Source organism: Carassius carassius, unplaced genomic scaffold (genome assembly GCF_963082965.1).
Source record: "Carassius carassius unplaced genomic scaffold, fCarCar2.1 SCAFFOLD_58, whole genome shotgun sequence".
Taxonomy (NCBI): Eukaryota; Metazoa; Chordata; class Actinopteri; order Cypriniformes; family Cyprinidae; genus Carassius; species Carassius carassius.
Window position 1 is genome coordinate 489854 of NW_026775030.1, and position 21817 is coordinate 511670.

The window sequence follows — 21817 nt, forward strand, 5'->3', positions numbered from 1 at the left end:
GGGTCCCTTGATTGATGCATTCAAGAAAAACTTCATACAAGTCTTGTCCTAGTAGGTTCCAGAAGGATTTAAAAAATTCTGCCGAGAGCCCGTCCAATCCAGGTGACTTCCCAGAACACATTTCCTGAACAGCTTGTGAAATCTCTCCAAAAGTCAACGGCCTGTCCAACTCATTACTTGCTTTTTCAGTCAATTTGGATAGGTCACGTAAAAGTTCATCAGCCACTGCATCGTCACATAATTCCGAATGGTATAAATCCTCATAAAAAGAGAGAGCATAAGACTGAATTTCCCGTTGATCCGTTATAACTCCACCACCTGGTATTTTTAACTGATGAAAACTCTTCTGTTCCCTTGGGGTTTTTTTTCAAGCCCAAAGAAGAATGATGTAGGAGCATCCATGTCATTCAGCTGTGCAAATCTGGTTCTCAAAAGGGCTGATCTTCCTCGCTCTTCCAATAAATTTTTCAAAAGGAGTTTATCATTCGCAACAGAGTCAATGAAAGTTGAATTATTATGGGTACAGTCACTGCTTTTCCCAAGGATAGCTTGTTCAAGGGACTTCATTCTTTCTTTGAGCATCCCAGCATTGTGTGCAGTATACTGTTGGCAAAAAGACTTGATTTGTGTCTTACCAACATCCCACCATTGACTTAGTGACTGAAAATTACATCTCTCCTCTCTCCAAGCTTTCCAGAAAAGATTAAAAGAGTGAAGAAAAGTGCCGTCCTGCAATAATCTATTATTAAATCGCCAATGTGATTTGTGAGATTTAGAAAGAGAAACAGATACTAAAATAGATACATAGTGATTATCTGACAGAAAAGATGGTGAAATCGAACTACTAAAAAACCTACCCCTATTGGCCTTTTCGACATAAAAACGGTCAAGCCTAGCTCCTGACATAATATTAGAATTAGCTTTTAACCATGTGTACTGTCTGGCCATAGGAAAGGCCTCCCTCCACACATCAACTAAATTATGTTCATTAATTATTTTCTTTAAAATCTCAGCAGAAGCTTGGTGAGGTTCATCATGATTCCTGTCCAAATGTGAATTAACAGTACAATTAAAATCTCCACCAACTATAACAATATTTCCCTGAGGACACTTAACTAAAGCATCAGAAAGTGTTTTGAAAAATGAGATGCGTTCTTGACCAACATTCGGCGCATACACATTAATTAGAGAAAAAGGAGTATCACCAAAAACAACATCAACTCTCAACATCCTACCAGGTATTATTTCAAGGACATCTGGCTGTATGCTAACAGATGGAGAAAAAAGGATGGCAATACCCGCACTAAGGTTTGTACCATGACTCAATACAACACTGCCTTTCCAATCACCATACCACTGTGCTTGATTTTGACGATCTGTATGCGTTTCCTGCAACAAAATAACATCTGCCTGTTTTAACCGCCGATAATCAAACAAAGCAACTCTCTTTCTTGTACACCGACAACCATTAACATTAAAGGCCCCAATGTTTAAGGTTGTCATAACGAAAGGGAAAAGAATGCAAAAATAATATATCACCTTACTATACATAACCGTATCAATGTTTTTTATGACACGTGTTTAATCGTTTTTTAACGGCACTGACATGTTTCTTTAGTCTATATCTTTTAGGCTGATCAAGCTCCTCCAATGAAGCTTTTCTCATAGCCACAGCGCATGAATCAACAAACAGTTGTAAATCAGAGAAATGCTTCTCTAGTTGTGGCCTTCGCTGATTAAAAGTGTCATTGAGAAAATTATTAATTTGTTGTACTGTGTAATAAGGTGGTTTTATTTGCGAACTGCGTTTTTTCTCCGCAGCACTTCCTTGTGAGCTGACATCAGTGAAATAATCCACAATATCAGATTCCTCACTGTCAGAGTTTGTGATTATGGACTGACCCTCAGCTCTCTCAGACAGCTGATCCACATCGACCTGTGACAGGCCAACAGATGATAGTGAGTCCCGAGACTCTTCGACTGTCACGAGCTCATCTGGCTCTCTGGAGCGCTCGGAGTCGCTGTTTCCCGCAGCGCCGGTCTCAGCACCGATCGCTGCACAGCGAACATTAGCGCATTCATTAGCGTTCAGCGAACACTCTCCCGCATTCTCATCATGACTGATAACTGCCTCTTTCGGATTTTCATCATATTTTGACAGTGGATCCGATTCAGCCCGCTGATCAGTTTTATCTTTGCCATCCTGGTTACCATTTTCCATTGCAGGAGCCACTTGCTCCAGAGGTGTTTTAGGCTCAGTCTCATTTTGTTCAGTCACCTTATTATTTAGTACATTTCAATTTTGTATGTCCAATGGCCCCACAGGAAAAGCATTTAAGTGATTCCGTGCTGATAAAAATCTTATAATCTTTACCTGCCAAAGTCAATTTCGCCGACACGTCCAAGCACTGAAAATCTGCATTCAAAATCATAGCAGTTTGACGTCTAAAAGACATAACGTGTTTTAAATCTGGGTTTTTAACACCAAGAGGGATCATTTTTATCGGCATCATCATTTTACCATAACGGCTAAGTAATCGCTCAAGTGAATCGTTAGAAATGAACGGAGGCACATTGGAAAGAGTTACCCTCTTTGAAGGACTTGACAGCGGTAAAACAGGCAAGAAAACATCTCCAACAGATAAACCAACTCCCACTAAATGGTGGACCATAGATTCTTCCTTCACAAACACAACAACAGCTTTGTTCATTCTAGATGCCGACAGAATATTCCTAGCACCTATTTCGCTACTAATAGCAGACAAACAGTCTTCAACAGTGATTGTTTCATCCGGCAAACATTTACAACCGTGCCGGGCTGTTAAGGCAGCAAACCCATCAGAATCTGCTGGCATTTTCACAACCCTCAACTACGGCAAACTAAACAAAAACTAACTTTTCAAAATAATAAAGAAAAAAAGGAATGAAAACTCACTCAAACAAGCCGCCACTCGCTCAAACACCCACGCGCCTCTCCCAGGAGTTCCGCACTTGCGCACGCACACACAGAGAGAGAGAGAGAGAGAGAGAGAGAGAGAATAGAGTGGACTGCTGGAACAGAGAAGCAGAACTCCTGTTCAGGGTTTCAGGTCAGTTTCATCTGTAAAGATGCTTTTTTGTCTTTGTTTTTTTATTTATTTAATCAAGCAGCAGCACCTTGCTCATCAGTCATCACTCAAAATACTATATAAAGGACATCATTATTATCTGTTGTAATGTTACAGTAGTCATTTAGCTGAAAAAAATTAACGTTTTAATATTTAACTATAAATCCAGAGAAAATGGTTACTATTGTTTAACTGTGATAACCAAAAATGTAAAATTATTTTACAAATGTATTTATTTAAAAATAAATACAAATCCATTTGAAAAAAAAAACAAGGTTATTTTACTTTTATATAGGCTAATAAAAGCATGTTTAACTTTTGTAAGGGAAAAACATGACTCGTGTACAGTATTAGGATTTTCTATAAAGATATTGTAGTATTGTATTGTAAAGTATAGTTTTGTTCAATCTTGAGTATTAAAGTCATGAGAGAGATGGATAACAGGGCAAAATAAAGAGACTGAAGAGAAAAATGGAAGTGAAGGTGAAGTTCAGGAGAGAACTTTAAATTATTTTGCATGTCCCCAAATTAAAGATTTAAACCTTTTTTTATGTCAGGTCCATACAAAAAAATAGTTTTGTCCATGAATTTGTTTGTATGAGTTTGAATTTTCCAGTCTGATTTTTTTCCCAGTCCGCCCCTCCTGTAAATTAATGCCAAAGACATGGTTTCATTTACTACACATAGGCCTACTGAAGCTCGCAGTGTTTTCAACCTCTGCCGCCTCAATATAGGAGTACACGAGCACATAAACATAATTTCTAGAACTGCTCTGTGTCACTTCATGTGCCTTTTACTTATTTTGAGAAAACTATCATCTAGGCTTGTTGCGATAGTCGGTGTTACCGGTGATACACGGTGTTTAACCCACCTACCGGTCATAGCACTTGACCACCGGCACCGTCCCCATCGTGTTCAAGTTTTAGCCTATAGCGATAAAGCACTTAATTCAGTTAGTGACTACGTGCCTTCGTAATTTAGCGTAAGCGGAACGAGCGCCGCAGTAAAGCAGCAGGTGTCCGATTTCATTTATCATTTGTGGAGAGTGAGGCGAGCTAACTGGCAAAGGATGGCGGAAGATCTGGTTTCAAAGCGAACTGTTGCAATTTAAAATGAAGGTTTTTCGTTTATTGTTTCTCATTTAGCCTATTTATAATTTTTTTTGTACGGTGTATGCAGTTAATAAGCCTACCTCTTTTTTTTAACAGCTTAACGTGAGTTTAATTTTTATATTAGTTTTTTTTTTTTGCACTTAAGTGTCCAGTGATTATTCGGGTAGGCTACCTTATTTAACAAAGTTTTTGATGTTCGTTCGTTTCATATTCGATGGTTGTGCGGTGTTTTTTTTTTTTTTTTTTTGCTGAAAAAGACAGGCACTTTATTTAACGAATATTTATAATTATTAAACGAGTCTTGTTTGATACTTGCACGATGTGTGCAGTGGTTCGTTTTGTTAATAAATGCACTTTAAAGGTGTTTCATAAGTGCTTTCGTTTAGTTTTTGCATGGTGTGTTAAGTTATTATTCATTTTGCAATAAAGATGTGTGTAATACAAGCGAGTGTCTTATTGTTTTGTGTATTTTTATTAAGAATAAAATAAATTAACCCATGATTAATTCAAACAAATGCTACTGAATTGCCGCTAATTAAAGTGAAAGTAAATTGAGACGTGTGCACGTCTGCACGACCGCATTTTCGGCCTCCCGAAATCCCCGACACGCAACCCCGGTGACACCGGGATTACCGGTTTTTTTACACGTCAATTAACCGGTGGAAAAAATCCGTCACCGCAACATCCCTACTATCATCATATACAGAGACAGCAGTTTAAAAAAAACACCAATGTTTCAGGAGTTTATTACACAGAATACGTCACATGCTTATTAGATAAATGTATTTAAGTTGATGTATATGCTTTTATTTATTATTCTTTAATTTTTACAAATTTAGAAAAGTAATCAAAAAGTACTCAAAAGTAATTAGTTACATTACTTTAATAAAGTAATTGAAAAAGTTACACTACTATTACATTTTAAACAGGGTAACTTGTAATCTGTAACCTATTACATTTCCAAAGTAACCTTCCCAACACTGTTGATCTCAGAACAGCATCTGCTGGATTTACAGTGACGCACTCAAACTCTACTTTACTTCTAGGGACATTTGAAATATATATATATATATATATATATAGTTTTAATAAATTAGCCATTTTAATCAAATCCACTTATTTAATGAGTTGACTTACATACTAAAGCCAGTCAAGACTGCATGTAATATAGTTCATATAGATTAAATTAGTCTTTAAACTAATCTTTTTTTTTTTTAATGTATGACCAGTGTTTCAATAGAAATGACATTAAAGTACCATAAATGCTTGTCAATACATTCAGCAGTATTTTTAAACCACATTTCAAAGAGAATGGAAGTTATATGAAATTAGTCAGAAGCACTCTGATGTTCAACTAAATACATTTAAAATGAATTGAAACTACAATACATGACATGAAATTAAGTGTCTAAAACATCACATTCGGTTCATACTCTATAAGTTTATTCTAGTATGTATTTTTCTAGTATGTTGTTATGTATGCTCTTCTAGTATGTAGCATGACAAGACATGTTCAGTTCAGATCCATTAAATCTCCATTAAATATTAAATCCAGAATAAAAATACTTTTTACCCTGAAAAATACTGATTCAAATAATTGCACTGTGTCAGGGATATATACTATAACATTTTTCATAGTGGTTACACTACATGACATTTTTTTGGTTAAAAATTTCACTTTTCTTAAAAATTATAAAAGCATTTTTAAATTGCATTTGCAGGATCCTTGCAGGAGTTTTGAACTAGATTCTCAGCATAGTTCGTCTGGTTCCATGTCTAGGTGAGCAGAAGTGTTTCGTGACTCAGGACTCTCTGGTGTGGATGTACACAGGTGAATGAGCGTCTCACCTGAGATCTGAAGTATGTCTCCTGCGGAGTGGAGAGCACGTCTGCAGACGCGATGTCCAGATGCAACAGAATCTGCCTGAACGACGGCCTGTTCCTGGGTTTGCAGTTCCTACAAACACAAACTAGCATTACAAATTACTACCAGTCACTTAAATACTCTCTGCTTACTGCATTTTGCAGTGAGATAATCTATTGCCCCATAACTTTCTCGTCTTCCTTCTTCCCTTTATTGCTTTTTTAACTTTTCTTTAAGTACAAATTGTATGAAATATTTTCAGACACTGAATTGCATCTAAATTGCATGTACTGTAAATGTATTATAGTTTAAATTTACATTAAATGTAATTAGCTGAGCATAAGTAGGACTTCAGGACATTTTTATATATAATTTCATAATACTTTAGTCTTTGAGATATGGTTAAAAGTGCACATATACTTTAATATAATTTCTGTTGAATTTTGTATTTAAATATATTTGTAATTAGACATTTTAACAAGGAAGTTGCAATTTTGTATATTTACACTACGTATTAAAGAACACACTAAAGTTACAATGCTTTATATGTGCTTTAAGTATGTTGATCAGCACATCAAAATAAGTGTACTTTTCTAAAACACGACAAAAGTTTATTAAAACCTAATGATTTAAAATGCACTTTGAAGTAACACTTTTTATTTGACATTATTACAAACTGCAATTTTTTAAAAGTCTATTTAGGTGTGTTAAGAAACATAGTCATAACAGTGCATCTCTCTGTATGTTCATTAACATGTTATCCGCAGTACAGTTATAAAATCTACTACAACTGCACATTCAGTACTCTTCAGCACACTTTCTTTCTTTCGTGGTCTCTCACCAGCACTGTCTGAGCAGGATTTTGAAGCCATCAGGGCAGCTTTCAGGAAGAGGAAGCTGCAGGCTGTTGTTTCCCACGCCCCATATGATAGCGGAGGAGTCCACGTCTTTATACGGGATCTCACCAGTCAGCATCTCCCACAGAACCACACCGAACGACCTGCAGACACAACATATCATACATCACAGCTACATTCATCTCCTCACTTCATCTCCTGGACTTCACTATGCTCATTTTGTTGTAAATTAGACAGCACAGTATTCAAAAGACTTGTTGAATCTTTTATGACCTCCATGGGAGGCTTGAGCAATAAATCCAGCTAAAGAGAAACGCCAACATTTGTGGTCATGATTACCATGTGGCGTTTCTCCACTGCCATACAGTGACAGAGGATGACGAGACTCACATTCATTGACCCCTGAGGAGTTCTTCTGCTCATGAAAGAGAAGTATGTAAATAATATTTTTTCAGTTTCAAACAGCTCGTCATGTCATGCTGATAGTCTAGTGGACATGAATCCAGTCCGTATTCTTCCATCTGCTCACCATGGGTAGCCTTCTGATTATACTGACTCTTACTCTACACAGACTTCCACATCCCCATGGACTACATTTCCCATGCTCCATTTCACTGATTACTTTTACACCTGCAGCCAATTACACGACTATAAGAATCAGTCTTAAACAACCATTCACTTCTGAGTATTGTATGCATGTATCACTGTTCTGATAGCGTTATTACGGAGCCAGTTTCCTAGTTTAGTCAAGTCATTGGCCTGTCTAGCCTGGTCGTGTTTTTGGATATCTTGCCTGTTGTTTGGATTATTCTCTTGCCTTGCCTACTGGTTATTGTTTGTCCCTAAATGACCTCTGCCTGAACTAGACTAATCTTCTGTCTTGCCTAGTCTATCAGTGTTCGCTATTATAGGTCACTGCCTGTTTCGACCGTGCTCTTGTTAAATAAAGCCTGCAAATGGATCCACATGCCTGTCATCTCATCGGTCCCATAACACAGGCGTCCCGAGTTCGAACCCCTCTCTCTCCCACTTCACTTCATGTTTAAATACTGTCCTATCACAATAACCGCCAAAAATAAACAAATAATAAGTAATAAAAAAAACAGCTTGTACACTCTCAAAAGGAAGACTATTTACCTTATCTACCCTATCTATCTATCAAATGAAAAAAAAAAGTGTAGTTATTTAAATATATTTAAATTTAAGGTCTTTAAAGTTGTGTTTTGGGCCATTATGCTTTGGCACAGTATCTGTCAAATGAACTAAAACCGAAAGCACAACATGTCTCAATCCCTTCATATCACTTCATACATTGTTGAGGCAATCAGCTCATGATCCTGTGTTTTCCACGCCTAAGAATGGCTACGTTCACACTGAATGAATACAATGAACTTGTTTATCGCACGTGCCATAAGTTTAGTGCGTGTTTGTGTATGCAACAGCCACCACTTATGCATTTTTTTCCTGCAGATGATTACAGCCTTTCAACTAGGCTTGTAGTGAGACATGATTTTATAAACATGTTTTCACTGAAGCTGGAGTTTTCCTTCAAAATAAAAGCTTAAGAGTGCAGCATGAATTTCTGACAGCTAGCGGTTTAAATGCAGACCAAATTTAAAATCTCTCTCAAGTGTAGAAATTAGGAAAGAAGTATTGAAATTTCCCTACTGTAGTGTAAAGCTAAAATAATACACCTATAAAAAATGCTCTCTCTTTTTTATTGTATTGTGCAATTGTTTTACAGTATATGGCTACTACTGCCATTGTTGAAGTTTTATTATTTGTAACACTGAGGTAAATGGTTTTGACTATGTTGTATATATTTTAGGTTGTGATGTTTTTTTTTGTTTGTTTTTTTGTTATTAGCTTTTCATTTGACTGATTAGTTTTAAATGGTGATTGTTTAACTAATATTGCATGTAATATTACTATGTATTTAGATTATACATGTAATCTAAAACACCAATGTAAATGTAATTTAGACTAATGTAAAGACTAATTTAGATTAATGTACAAAATTTCATTTTATTTCCCCCAATTTTTCATGTTTTTTTTATATTGCAATAAATACGGTATTGTGGACTTATTGTGGACTATAGTGGATTTTTATATCTTAAATCCCTCCTAAAAGGTGCATATTAGTACACTGGAGCAGGAATATGTACCCTATGAACCTGAATACTCCCAGACCCAGTGATTACGAATGATCATACCAGATGTCCACTTTTTCAGACACAGGCTCGTTCCGAATCACCTCCGGTGCCATCCAGGCCACAGTGCCTGCAAACGACATCTTGGTGCTCTTGTCTCTGAGCTCCTTAGACGTGCCGAAGTCTGAGATCTTCACCAGGTCGTCGTGTGTTATCAGCATACTGACAGAGAGAAGATTCGGGTATAAGGCACACTTTCAGTTTGCTATTGCTTTGCACAGTTGTGTGATTTGGTATAAATGAGGGTTTCAGCTAATGAGGCTACAGCAGCATTATACTTGGGTGATTTGAGATCTCTGTGGATGATCTTGTGCAGGTGGAGGTAGTTCATGCCGCCTGCGATTCCCATGGCCCAGTCCACCAGCAGAGACGGCATGATCTTCCTGCCGGCCCTCAGCACCTCGTAGAGCTGGCCCTGAGCACAGTACTCCATGAGGATGCAGTAACACGGAGCCTGCGTGCACACGCCCCTGAAACACAAGTTTACAGAGTGAAAAAGCTTAACATTAGCTGCTTTTTCTTTGCAGCCTGTCAAATTGAATTAAATTAAATTATTTTCGTATTGCATTAAAAACAATTTTTTTTGAAAGTATGATAAATACTTTACTTTACTTTATACCAACAATAATCACATACCATAAAAAGATGAGGTAGCCCATTTGAATTATATAACATTGAGTCCATCTGGGTACTGTCTTATGTTTTAAATCACTTACAGAGGATGGTCCCATCAGGCTAATGACAGTCACGACTCATGCTGCTGTAAGCATTTTCTTATTCTTTTGTCACATGTTCAAACAAGTGTTCACTCACGATCTTTACAACACACATTACATTATTTATTTCATGGCACACTCGTTTTATGCGGTTTTTAGCGCCACCTATCATTTGTGTATTATTGACATGTCAAAGTCTAGACCCTTAATATAAGACGACCGCGTTTTTTCAGATGTGTTTCCAAGAAAAAAACATTGTCTTATATTCGGGTAAATATGGTAATTAAGTAAAATAATTATTTGTTATTTTAGGCCAGGTGTGTCCAGTCCTGCTCCTTGAGGGTCAAGGTCAGTAATCACAGTTTTCAGGATCACTTCACACTTCCAGGCAGGTGTGCTGGAGCTGAACTAGGCAGGAACTCGATTAAACACCCTATTTCTGTTTTATACATCCGAATTGTATGGGAGACATGTTGAAAAAAAAAATGCCTGACATAAAGATATGAGTTTCCTGGGTGTACTTGAAGGCAGAAATATTTATTCGGTCCCATTTTATATTAAGTGTCCCTAATATCTGTGTACTCACGTAGTAACTAATGTGTACGTAGTATGTAACCAGAGTTTAAGTACACACTGTTACATAGTATCTAAAGCTCTAATATTTCTGTAACTACACACATGTAACAACCCCCAGGATGGTTTGTGTAAGTACAAATGTGTAACAGGACATTGTTAATAACACTTTTTTCACTTTACTAAGTATTCGTGTAAAAGGAATTATGTAACTACATTTTTTAACAACAATATGTATAGGAGTATTTGGAACCATTTGATCCAGGGGGTGGAGATCAGTAGGTTTAGGTGTGGAAATGGGATCCAGGGGGTGGAGATCAGTAGATTTAGGTGTGGAAATGGGATCCAGGGGGTGGAGATCGGTAGGTTTAGGTGTGGAAATGGGATCCATGGGGTGGCGATCGGTAGGTTTAGGTGTGGAAATGGGATCCAGGGGGTGGAGATCGGTAGGTTTAGGTGTGGAAATGGGATCCAGGGGGTGGAGATCGGTAGGTTTATGTGTGGAAATGGGATCCAGGGGGTGGAGATCAGTAGGTTTAGGTGTGGAAATGGGATCCAGGGGGTGGAGATCGGTAGGTTTATGTGTGGAAATGGGATCCAGGGGGTGGAGATCGGTAGGTTTAGGTGTGGAAATGGGATCCATGGGGTGGCGATCGGTAGGTTCAGGGGTGGAAATGGGATCCAGGGGGTGGAGACCGGTAGGTTTAGGTGTGGAAATGGGATCCAGGGGGTGGAGATCGGTAGGTTCAGGGGTGGAAATAGGATCCAGGGGGTGGAGATTGGTAGGTTTAGGTGTGAAAATGGGATCCAGGGGGTGGAGATCGGTAGGTTTAGGGGTGGAAATGAGATCCAGGGGGTGGAGATCAGTAGATTTAGGTGTGGAAATGGGATCCAGGGGGTGGAGATCGGTAGGTTTAGGGGTGGAAATGAGATCCAGGGGGTGGAGATCGGTAGGTTTAGGTGTGGAAATGGGATCCAGGGGGTGGAGATCGGTAGGTTTATGTGTGGAAATGGGATCCAGGGGGTGGAGATCGGTAGGTTTAGGTGTGGAAATGGGATCCATGGGGTGGCGATCGGTAGGTTCAGGGGTGGAAATGAGATCCAGGGGGTGGAGATTGGTAGGTTTAGGTGTGGAAATGGGATCCAGGGGGTGGAGATCGGTAGGTTCAGGGGTGGAAATAGGATCCAGGGGGTGGAGATTGGTAGGTTTAGGTGTGAAAATGGGATCCAGGGGGTGGAGATCGGTAGGTTTAGGGGTGGAAATGAGATCCAGGGGGTGGAGATCGGTAGATTTAGGTGTGGAAATGGGATCCAGGGGGTGGAGATCGGTAGGTTCAGGGGTGGAAATGGGATCCAGGGGGTGGAGATCGGTAGGTTTAGGTGTGGAAATGAGATCCAGGGGGTGGAGATCGGTAGGTTTAGGGGTGGAAATGGGATCCAGGGGGTGGAGATCGGTAGGTTCAGGGGTGGAAATAGGATCCAGGGGGTGGAGATCGGTAGGTTTAGGTGTGGAAATGGGATCCAGGGGGTGGAGATCGGTAGGTTTAGGTGTGGAAATGAGATCCAGGGGGTGGAGATCGGTAGGTTTAGGGGTGGAAATGGGATCCAGGGGGTGGAGATCGGTAGGTTTAGGTGTGGAAATGGGATCCAGGGGGTGGAGATCGGTAGGTTTAGGGGTGGAAATGAGATCCAGGGGGTGGAGATCGGTAGGTTTAGGTGTGGAAATGGGATCCAGGGGGTGGAGATCGGTAGGTTTAGGTTTGGAAATGAGATCCACGGGGTGGAGATCGGTAGGTTTAGGGGTGGAAATGAGATCCAGGGGGTGGAGATCGGTAGGTTTAGCCTGTTAGCCTGTACCCAGACGCCCGCGTCCTCAACACCACTCAACTCAATGTTAATGTTTACAAATAGATTAAATGAAACAGGACAATTTTTATCTTGACAAACTATACAGGTCCTTCTCAAAAAATTAGCATATTTTGATAAAGTTCATTATTTTCCATAATGTAATGATACAAATTAAACTTTCATATATTTTAGATTCATTGCACACCAACTGAAATATTTCAGGTCTTTTATTGTTTTAAAACTGATGATTTTGGCATACAGCTCATGAAAACCCAAAATTCCTATCTCAAAAAATTAGCATATCATGAAAAGGTTCTCTAAACGAGCTATTAACCTAATCATATGAATCAACTAATTAACTCTAAACACCTGCAAAAGATTCCTGAGGCTTTTAAAAACTCCCAGCCTGGTTCATTACTCAAAACCACAATCATGGGTAAGACTGCTGACCAGAAGGCCATCATTGACACCCTCAAGCAAGAGGGTAAGACACAGAAAGAAATTTCTGAACGAATAGGCTGTTCCCAGAGTGCTGTATCAAGGCACCTCAGTGGGAAATCTGTGGGAAGGAAAAAGTGTGGCAAAAAACGCTGCACAACGAAAAGAGGTGACCGGACCCTGAGGAAGATTGTGGAGAAGGACCGATTCCAGACCTTGGAGGACCTGCGGAAGCAGTGGACTGAGTCTGGAGTAGAAACATCCAGAGCCACCGTGCACAGGCGTGTGCAGGAAATGGGCTACAGAGAAGCAGCACTGGACTGTTGCTCAGTGGTCCAAAGTACTTTTTTGGATGAAAGCAAATTTTGCATGTCTGGAGGAAGACTGGGGAGAAAGAAATGCCAAAATACCTGAAGTCCAGTGTCAAGTACCCACAGTCAGTGATGGTCTGGGGTGCCATGTCCGCTGCTGGTGTTGGTCCACTGTGTTTTATCAAGGGCAGGGTCAATGCAGCTAGTTATCAGGAGATTTTGGAGCACTTCATGCTTCCATCTGCTGAAAAGCTTTATGGAGATGAAGATTTCTTTTTTTCAGCACGACCTGGCACCTGCTCACAGTGCCAAAACCACTGGTAAATGGTTTACTGACCATGGTATTACTGTGCTCAATTGGCCTGCCAACTCTCCTGACCTGAACCCCATAGAGAATCTGTGGGATATTGTGAAGAGGAAGTTGAGAGACGCAAGACCCAACACTCTGGATGAGCTTAAGGCCGCTATCGAAGCATCCTGGGCCTCCATAACACCTCAGCAGTGCCACAGGCTGATTGCCTCCATGCCACGCCGCATTGAAGCAGTCATTTCTGCAAAAGGATTCCCCACCAAGTATTGAGTGCATAGCCGAACATAATTATTTGAAAGTTGACTTTCTTTGTATTAAAAACACTTTTCTTTTATTGGTCGGATGAAATATGCTAATTTTTTTAGATAGGAATTTTGGGTTTTCATGAGCTGTATGCCAAAATCATCAGGATTAAAACAATAAAAGACCTGAAATATTTCAGTTGGTGTGCAATGAATCTAAAATATATGAAAGTTTAATTTTTATCATTACATTATGGAAAATAATTAACTTTATCACAATATGCTAATTTTTTGAGAAGGACCTGTATATCATTATAAAGATCTAAGCCTTAAGCATCGACGACAGATTGCTGTTTTTCAATGGAAAGCTTATAAAGACTGTATTTTCTACATTTGTGTAAGCAATACACATCAAACATGAAGAATGAAAATGCAGTGTAATCACATCTATCAATGTAAATGCTATCTATATGAACAGAGAGTGGTTTATTGACTTTATGGCGCATTTTTTTCTGTTTAATGGTGATTTACATCCTGGTGCATATCGCCACCTACTGGATGCTTTTGCAATAATTGTTTCATCTAACAGGTCTGGTTCTCACCTTACTGATGAACAGGAATTGTAAGGTTAAATTCACACTACAGGATTTTAAGCCCAATTTGCAAGTTTTCAAGCTCGCTGACAGGTCAGGCTGTGATTGGACGAAAATCAGCGGGTATTTGGCACTAGACAATCTTTATGTATGAACTACTCAACGACATATCAAAGAGGCTCGCTGATGCATCGCTGATACGTTGAAGACGCCAGACAAATAACTAGCATGCTAAATATCTGGACCGGTCGGTCGACTCGACATCACGTGGTTCTAGGTGTCTCGACAAGCTACAGCCAATGAGAGAGCAAGGCATGGGCTGAGGTCAGCAGAAGAAAAACAGCAGCAGCAATATGTTTTTAAGAATTTCTGAATTTTTTTTCAGAACAGATCATCATGCAAGCAGCTTGCAGCACTAATTTGTTACCGATGTCCATTTTCAAATACACAACTCCTGTTTCACTTCTTGATTTGTGTCATTCCCATTCAACGTCTTGTTTGTGTTTTTGTGACAAAACGAGGTTTGAGATTGTGTAGAGCTGTTGGGTGACAGAGTTGTTGTCAGCTGGTGTAGTGTATCACCCCGTTGCGGATCATTTACGCAGTGTTGCATAGTGTGAACTCCACAACGACACTAAAGCCCCTTTCACATTACACGTTGGTCCCGGAAAAATGCCTGAACATTGTTGGACTGCCTTCTGTGTGAACGCAAACACATCCCAATGAACAGAACTAATGCAATAAAGGATGTGTCATAGTGATGACGCACGTTATCGTGCAACTCTTTTACAGAGTGTTTTGAAGGCAGATCAACGTTCGCGACAAAAAAATGTGCAAAACAGTAATGTAGAAGATCAGTCAGCTCCTCATTACCCATGCTAAAGCTGAGATCGTTCAGCAGCTTAAGTGAAAGTTAACGTGCCTAGCTTTTTCGGCTCGCACATTACACGTCACATCCTGGCAGTGTGAAAGTGCAAAATCTAACGATCCGGGAACAATTGCCGGGTTACATTACCCATGTATTATCCAGAATCTCAGTTTGAAAGGGGCTCATGACAGACAATCAAGTCATACAGTCTGAACAGCATAGCGATCTGCCGACATTCAAAGTTCAAGCAGAACATATTTAATACATATATAATACATTATACATATATAAACTGAATGCAGATCAAGGATGACATGAGAAAATGTTGTTGTTTACATATTTGAGGTAATATAAGAGCTATTGCAGCATTACAGAGGTGACGTTTGCAGTCAAAATTTGCAATAAAATTGTATATTCATTGCAAATATATTGAATCACCTGTTTATATTTGTTTAAACCCATAACAATGGAGTGCCGGCATCAGAAAAATATCAGTCTATAAATGTGTTTTATATTTTAGATGAGGGGAAATACACTTGTCTTACGGACATGAAAAAAAGACACAAGTTTCTCAGAGACAACATATGTTTGTAATTCTGTGAATTACAACACACAAACCAGAAGCAACAATATCTACCAAATGGAGAAGGATTTGGCTCTCTACGGGACATAACAGATCCATTTTATTTCGAGTTTTGTTTTTGCATTTCGGAGTAAAAACACTGTTACGGATGTAACATTCTGAAAGCAATTATTTATTAGACTATGGAAACGTGTATAAAAACAACTTTATCAGCGATCTCTAATGCATATTTAAACTAAAATATTAAGGCAAATGGTTATGGATTATGTACTGTATATCATGCGATTATATAGCATGCTTTCATGCCATCTCTCAGGCTGTTAAGTGTAACCAGTGTGAGAAAAAAACACATCAGTTTACAGCAGAGACAGATGCAGTTGTAACCTAAACATTGTGTTTGACGTCTTTAAATGACCTAATAGACTGATGACTGATGACAATTCTTTGCTCATCAAGATTATTTAATTGGTTGGCTGACATGAACACTTGTTTTAATGACACAAACATCCATTAAATAATAAAGTAACAAAACAGAATAAATCAAAATATGCTGAATAGATAATATAGTGCAAATATTTAGAAAAATGCTCCTCTCCAGAGTTATTCATGGACACTGAATGGCTTGAGGTCAGATAGTCTGAACAAGCTGTTCATGATTTCTCTCTGCAGCTGAAACACTGAGATTTGATACATTTCAGTAAGTTTTTTTGTTTCTTTCAACACACTTTCTGATGTTTATTTCATGCTATAACTAATAGTAAAGAGGGCTGCTGCTTGAACTGAGGCGCAATGATCTGTCATCAAACATTATAGAATGTCAAAATGATGTAGTCTGAAGTATAGTTTGAATTTCATGATAAACTGAGGCTTTTTTTTACTTTTATTGGTACTGGATGGAAGGGGTGCTTTAATTTATAATGCATCCGTTGACAACAGCATGGACTCAAAGATTGACCTTGGCATTTAATGACTAATATCAGTTTGTTAAAAAAAAAAAAAATCAGTTCTATAAAATCTAAAAATCTATACTATATTTTCCTAATTTGTTTGTGAAATAAAAGTATTATTGGCTATAAAGTATATTGTTAAATTGTAGCCTATAAAAATTTACTTTCAAGTGTAACTTGTGTTTTTATTCACTTTCATGTCGAATATTTTGATCAAGAAATATGCAGAAACAAGAGCTGTTGTAAAGTTTAACTTTACACTGTAGATCAAAGTAAATTATAGGCTAGACTGCAGTTTCACGTACTGTAGCGTCTGCACAACGCAATGAACTAAACATTTGCAACTTGTGCGTGACATGATTTACACACAGCGTGTCTTCTCCAGGTCATGCTTACCAGGTTATTCATAAAAGGTTAAATAAAAATTTATTAAAAAGTATTTTGAGCATTTTTACATTACATTTACATTACATTAGTAGAAATAATAAATAAAAAGAAAACAGAATAGAAAAAATATAGAAAGCTTGTTTTAGAGGTCTTTTTTGCTTTTGTTAATTGTATAGTAAATAAAAAGAAAACAGACATGTTTTTTTTCTTCTTTTTTAAAGAATAGAATTAGAATAGAGAGTGCTAGAGTTAGAGGGTCAAATAAAGAAATTGTAATTGTAACCTCCCTCCAACATTGTATGTTACCACAACAAAACACATATGCAACAAATGACGTCAGAAAAGCATCAGTACGTTTGTGGTCGGTTATGGTCTATTACTATACCTTGACTGCATCACAATGAATCAAATAATTTATTAATTTTAACACCCCTATATAATGGCCTAACTCTTGTTTAGAATGAATGGGCTGTGTGGCAATGTGTATAGTATTTATAATGTTTGTAAACATTTCATTTGAGATACTTTACATAATTTCTGAATGTAATAACATCCATCATGTGACTTATACACTGATGTGACTTATCTTTTTCTGACTCTCAGCAATGCAATTTTGACCCAGTGTGACTTATCTTCTGGGGTGACTTATTTTCTGGAAAATACACTATTTATAATCATACTTTTATATAATGAGGGTGATGCCAGTGTGCTGATTTGTATTCACTCACTTGAAGGTAATGATGTTGGGGTGTTTGAGCTTGCGCAGATGTTTGATCTCAGTCTCCTTGATGTCTCTGACCTTCTTCACAGCCACCTCCTCACCATGAAACTTGCCCAGGAACACAGCTCCCTGCGCCCCGCTGCCCACCCACTGCAGCTCGGAGATCTCCTCGAAAGGTACCTCCCAGGATTCTGGAAGAGACATTCGGCTCACTGGAAATATACACACGGATCACTGCAGTTTCCAGTTGAAATAAACACTAGGCAGTAAAACTCTGACAACTTTTTTTCCTTTGCACACAAAGTATGATTTACAGGTCCACAGTTTTGATTAATAAAGCCCAATTTTTGAACAATTACTTGAGGAATATCATGTTATGAATTCAAAACAATTTTAACATGCTGTGACATTTGAAAACCGATTCTAATGAATGTGAGTGTAACATATCCAGCTTCATATATATGGGGTTTTATTAGAGCTGGTAAGCGATACAATTTTTTTATCTAATTAAATACATGATGTGGTGATTAATTTAATCAAATTAATCGCACATCAAATTTGGAGAAATTACTCCCAAAAGATAATTTAAAGTCATTGTTGTATAAAGCATCAAACAGAGATTACAAAAAGTAGATTCAGCAAGAAATATTTTGTTTGTTAAAATGTATTACATATAGCCTACTCTTTGTCAGGATATTCACAAGAGGCAGAGGTAAGTGAATTCAAAGCACGGTGTTTATTTACAGAGTCAAGTGCAAGGTGAATAGTTGGGGTTTCAGGTGCGGGCTAAGTGCAGATCACTGGGTGCAGGTTGAAGGCAGGTGAGTACTTCCGTTGCAGAAATGTCAATGCCACAAAGTCACAGATTGCTAATACTCTTTTCCTCCCCTTTCAGATGGGGAAGCTATTGAGCCGACTTGGGGGAATCACAGGAGACTAAAGGGATCGTTGGATCTCAGGTAGCAGGAGAATGCTCAGGAGTCCTGGGGGCAGTAGAACAATGACACAGGTTAGTGTTTCAAAGGTGAGTATACTTTACGTCTTGATATTCGCGGTGCATCGGAGGGTCGGGAGACAACAGCGTATGGTCTGTTCCTGTTGGAGGCTTGACGGTGATCTGGAGTTGAGGTGAGTGTTTTATAGTGCCTTGATGAGATCGTTAATGCTTAGCAGGTGTGGGTGATTAAAAATTCAGGTGAGCGTGAGCGTTGTAGATTGGCTGGGACCGTGCTTGCCCTGTCCCTGACACTACCCCCTCCCTCCAGGGTCCGCACCAGCGGACCTTGCTCTCTGACATCGTGGTGGTCTGCCTCGGGGCCGTGGAGCAGGTCTTTCTGGATGATGGGTATGGAACTCTGTGAGCAGATTGGGGTTAAGGATATCTTGAAGAGGTACCCAACAACTTTCTTCTGGTCCATAATCCTCCCAGTCCACTAGGTATTTTAGTCGCCCATCACGATGTCGGGAGTCCAGAATCTCTCTTACTGTGTAGATGGGCTCGGCGTCAATGGGTGGAAACGGGGGGTTGTCGTCAGGGACCGGGTCTGCAGAGGGAACAGAGACAGGTAAATGATGGGGTTTCAACAGACAGACATGAAAGGTGGGGTGTATTCGGTACTAAGTGGGTATTCGAAGTCGGTAGGTAACTGGGTTAATCTGTCGTTCCACCGGGAATGTTCCTACGTATTTTGGACTCAGTTTCCAACATGGTTGTCTTAATCGGATGTCCAGTGTAGAGAGCCATACCAGCTGCCCCGGTTGGTAGGTAGGAGTTTGTCTACGGTAAGTATTAGCAAAGCGTTGCTGGCAACTTACTGCCTACTGAAGGTGGTGGTGTGCCTGGTTCCAAACCCTCTCGCTGTTCCGGAACCAGGTATTAACTGCTTGAGTCAGTTTTGGCGTATTCTGCCAAGACTAAGTAACAGTTCCAGAGGTTTTGGTTGTGATGGCAAAATGTTCTAAGGAAGCGACTGATGTCTTGGATCTTATGTTCTGTTTGCCCGTTTGTTTGTGGGTGGTAGCCGGAAGTGAGGCTTACTGGAATGTTGAGGAGTGCGAAGAATGACCGCCATACCCTGGAGATAAACTGGAGCCCTCTGTCCGATACGATATCCTCTAGAATACCAAAGTTACGAAACACATGTTCAAACAAGAGTTCAGCAGGTACCTTAGTCATGGCACAAAGGGCACACCCTTGGATAAACTCTTGGATCTCCTCTTGCATTCTTGGCCACCAGTATTTTTGTTGCAGCGTAGTGAGTGTCTTACTGACTCCGGGATGACCTGTTCCCATGGATGAGTGAGTATAGGAGATGAGGGACGTACAATGATCTTCGATACATAGATCTTGCCAGCTGGACACGTAGGTGGAATGGGCCGGTGTTGTGATTGTTTGAGGAGTAATTAATCTAGATCCCACTGGATGGGGTTGACGAATAGTCGAGTGGGCAAGATGGGCTCTGGTTCTTCCGGGGTTTCCTCAAGGGTGTGAAGGCGTGATAATGTATCGGCCCTCGTGTTCTTGGATCCGGGACGGTAGGATATTTGAAAGTGAAACCAGGTAATTGAGCCTCTTAGCTTCTTTTAGGTACTGGAGATTTTTGTGGTCTGTAAGCACGAGAAATGGCTGACTGGCCCCCTCCAACCAGTGTCTCCATTCTTAAAAGGGGAAATTTCACGGCAAGGAGTTTTCGATTGCAAATATCATAATTTCTTTCGGCTGGGGATAATTTGCTAGAAAGGAAGGCACATGGCATAGGCTTGGATGCGCTCTCAGAGTACTGGGACAGGATTGCTGTAGAAGCGTCTACCTCCACAATAAATTTATTCTCTGCGTCTGGATGTTAGCTTCTTTTAGGTACTGGAGATTTTTGTGGTCTGTAAGCACGAGAAATGGCTGACTGGCCCCCTCCAACCAGTGTCTCCATTCTTAAAAGGGGAAATTTCACGGCAAGGAGTTTTCGATTGCAAATATCATAATTTCTTTCGGCTGGGGATAATTTGCTAGAAAGGAAGGCACATGGCATAGGCTTGGATGCGCTCTCAGAGTACTGGGACAGGATTGCTGTAGAAGCGTCTACCTCCACAATAAATTTATTCTCTGCGTCTGGATGTTGAAACAAGTGGGCTTTCGTAAAGGCGGTTTTTAATGTCTGGAAGGCCTGCTCAGCTTCGGGGTTCCATTGAAGTGTCTTCGGCTTCCCTTTTAGGAGAGATGTAAGTGCTGTGGTTATTATACTGTACCGGACGATGAAGCAGTGATAAAAGTTTGCGAAACCCAGGAATCTCTGAAGATTCTTTATTGACTTGGGAGTAGGCCAAGAAGTGATAGCCTGTGTCTTCCGGTCATCCAATTTAACCCCTTTTGCGCTGATGTGGTAGCCCAGGAATTCTATGGAGGTCTGATGGAAGACGCATTTCTCAGCCTTTACAAACAGGGAGAACTTTCCGAGTCGATGGAGCACTTGGCGACGTGATGCTGGTGTTCACCTTCGTTGCGAGAGTAAATAAGTATGTCATCTATGTAGACGAGGGCAAAACGGTCCAGGAACTCTCAGAGGACCTTTTCCATGAAACTCTGGAACACTGAGGGGGCGTTTACTAGACCATACGGCATTACAAGGTATTCGTAGTCCCCTGCAGGGGTGATGAAAGCCGTTTTCCACTCATCTCCCTTCCGAATTCTGACCAGGTTGTATGCGCTCCTTAAGTCTAATTTTGTGAACATACAGGCATCACGGAGTTGTTCTAGTGAAGATGGGATCAAGGGAAGTGGGTAGCTAAATTTCACCGTTATCTTGTTTAAGGCTCTGTAGTCGATACAGGGTCGTAACCCTCCATCCTTATTTGGGATGAAGAAGAAACTGGCGGCAGCTGGGGAGATGAAAGGTCTGATATACCCCTGTCTCAAAGCCTCTTCGACATACTCTCTGTAGGGTACTGGGGTGCGTGTTGCTCAAGTGCGAGTGAACAGTGTAATAAAAATCCATTGCAATCCTCCTCCCGGCCGGAGAAGGGCGCTGGTCGAGAGATTGAATTTGCCATGTACACCAGTGTGGGAGCGGTGTTTACGGAAGCGACGTCCTCGGGCTGTGCTGAATTCATTTTGGTGTTGGTCAAGCCTTCTGTCA

The 21817-nt window shown here is 39.8% G+C and overlaps 1 protein-coding gene across 3 annotated transcripts in view; it reads right to left on the bottom strand.

Moving 5' to 3' along the window:
• Positions 1–21817, bottom strand: part of LOC132134237 (mitogen-activated protein kinase kinase kinase 12-like) — a 72583-nt gene that overhangs the window by 35120 nt on the left and 15646 nt on the right. For 2 of the 3 annotated variants that reach the window (XM_059547039.1, XM_059547037.1), the window contains exons 3-7: positions 17695–17899; positions 9429–9620; positions 9154–9312; positions 6925–7083; positions 6068–6176 (exon numbers count right to left, since the gene is read on the bottom strand). In XM_059547039.1, coding sequence (XP_059403022.1) covers positions 6068–6176; positions 6925–7083; positions 9154–9312; positions 9429–9620; positions 17695–17899 — 824 coding nt within the window. The remainder of the gene's footprint in view (positions 1–6067; positions 6177–6924; positions 7084–9153; positions 9313–9428; positions 9621–17694; positions 17900–21817) is intronic. The other variant, XM_059547038.1, reaches the window with a different exon arrangement.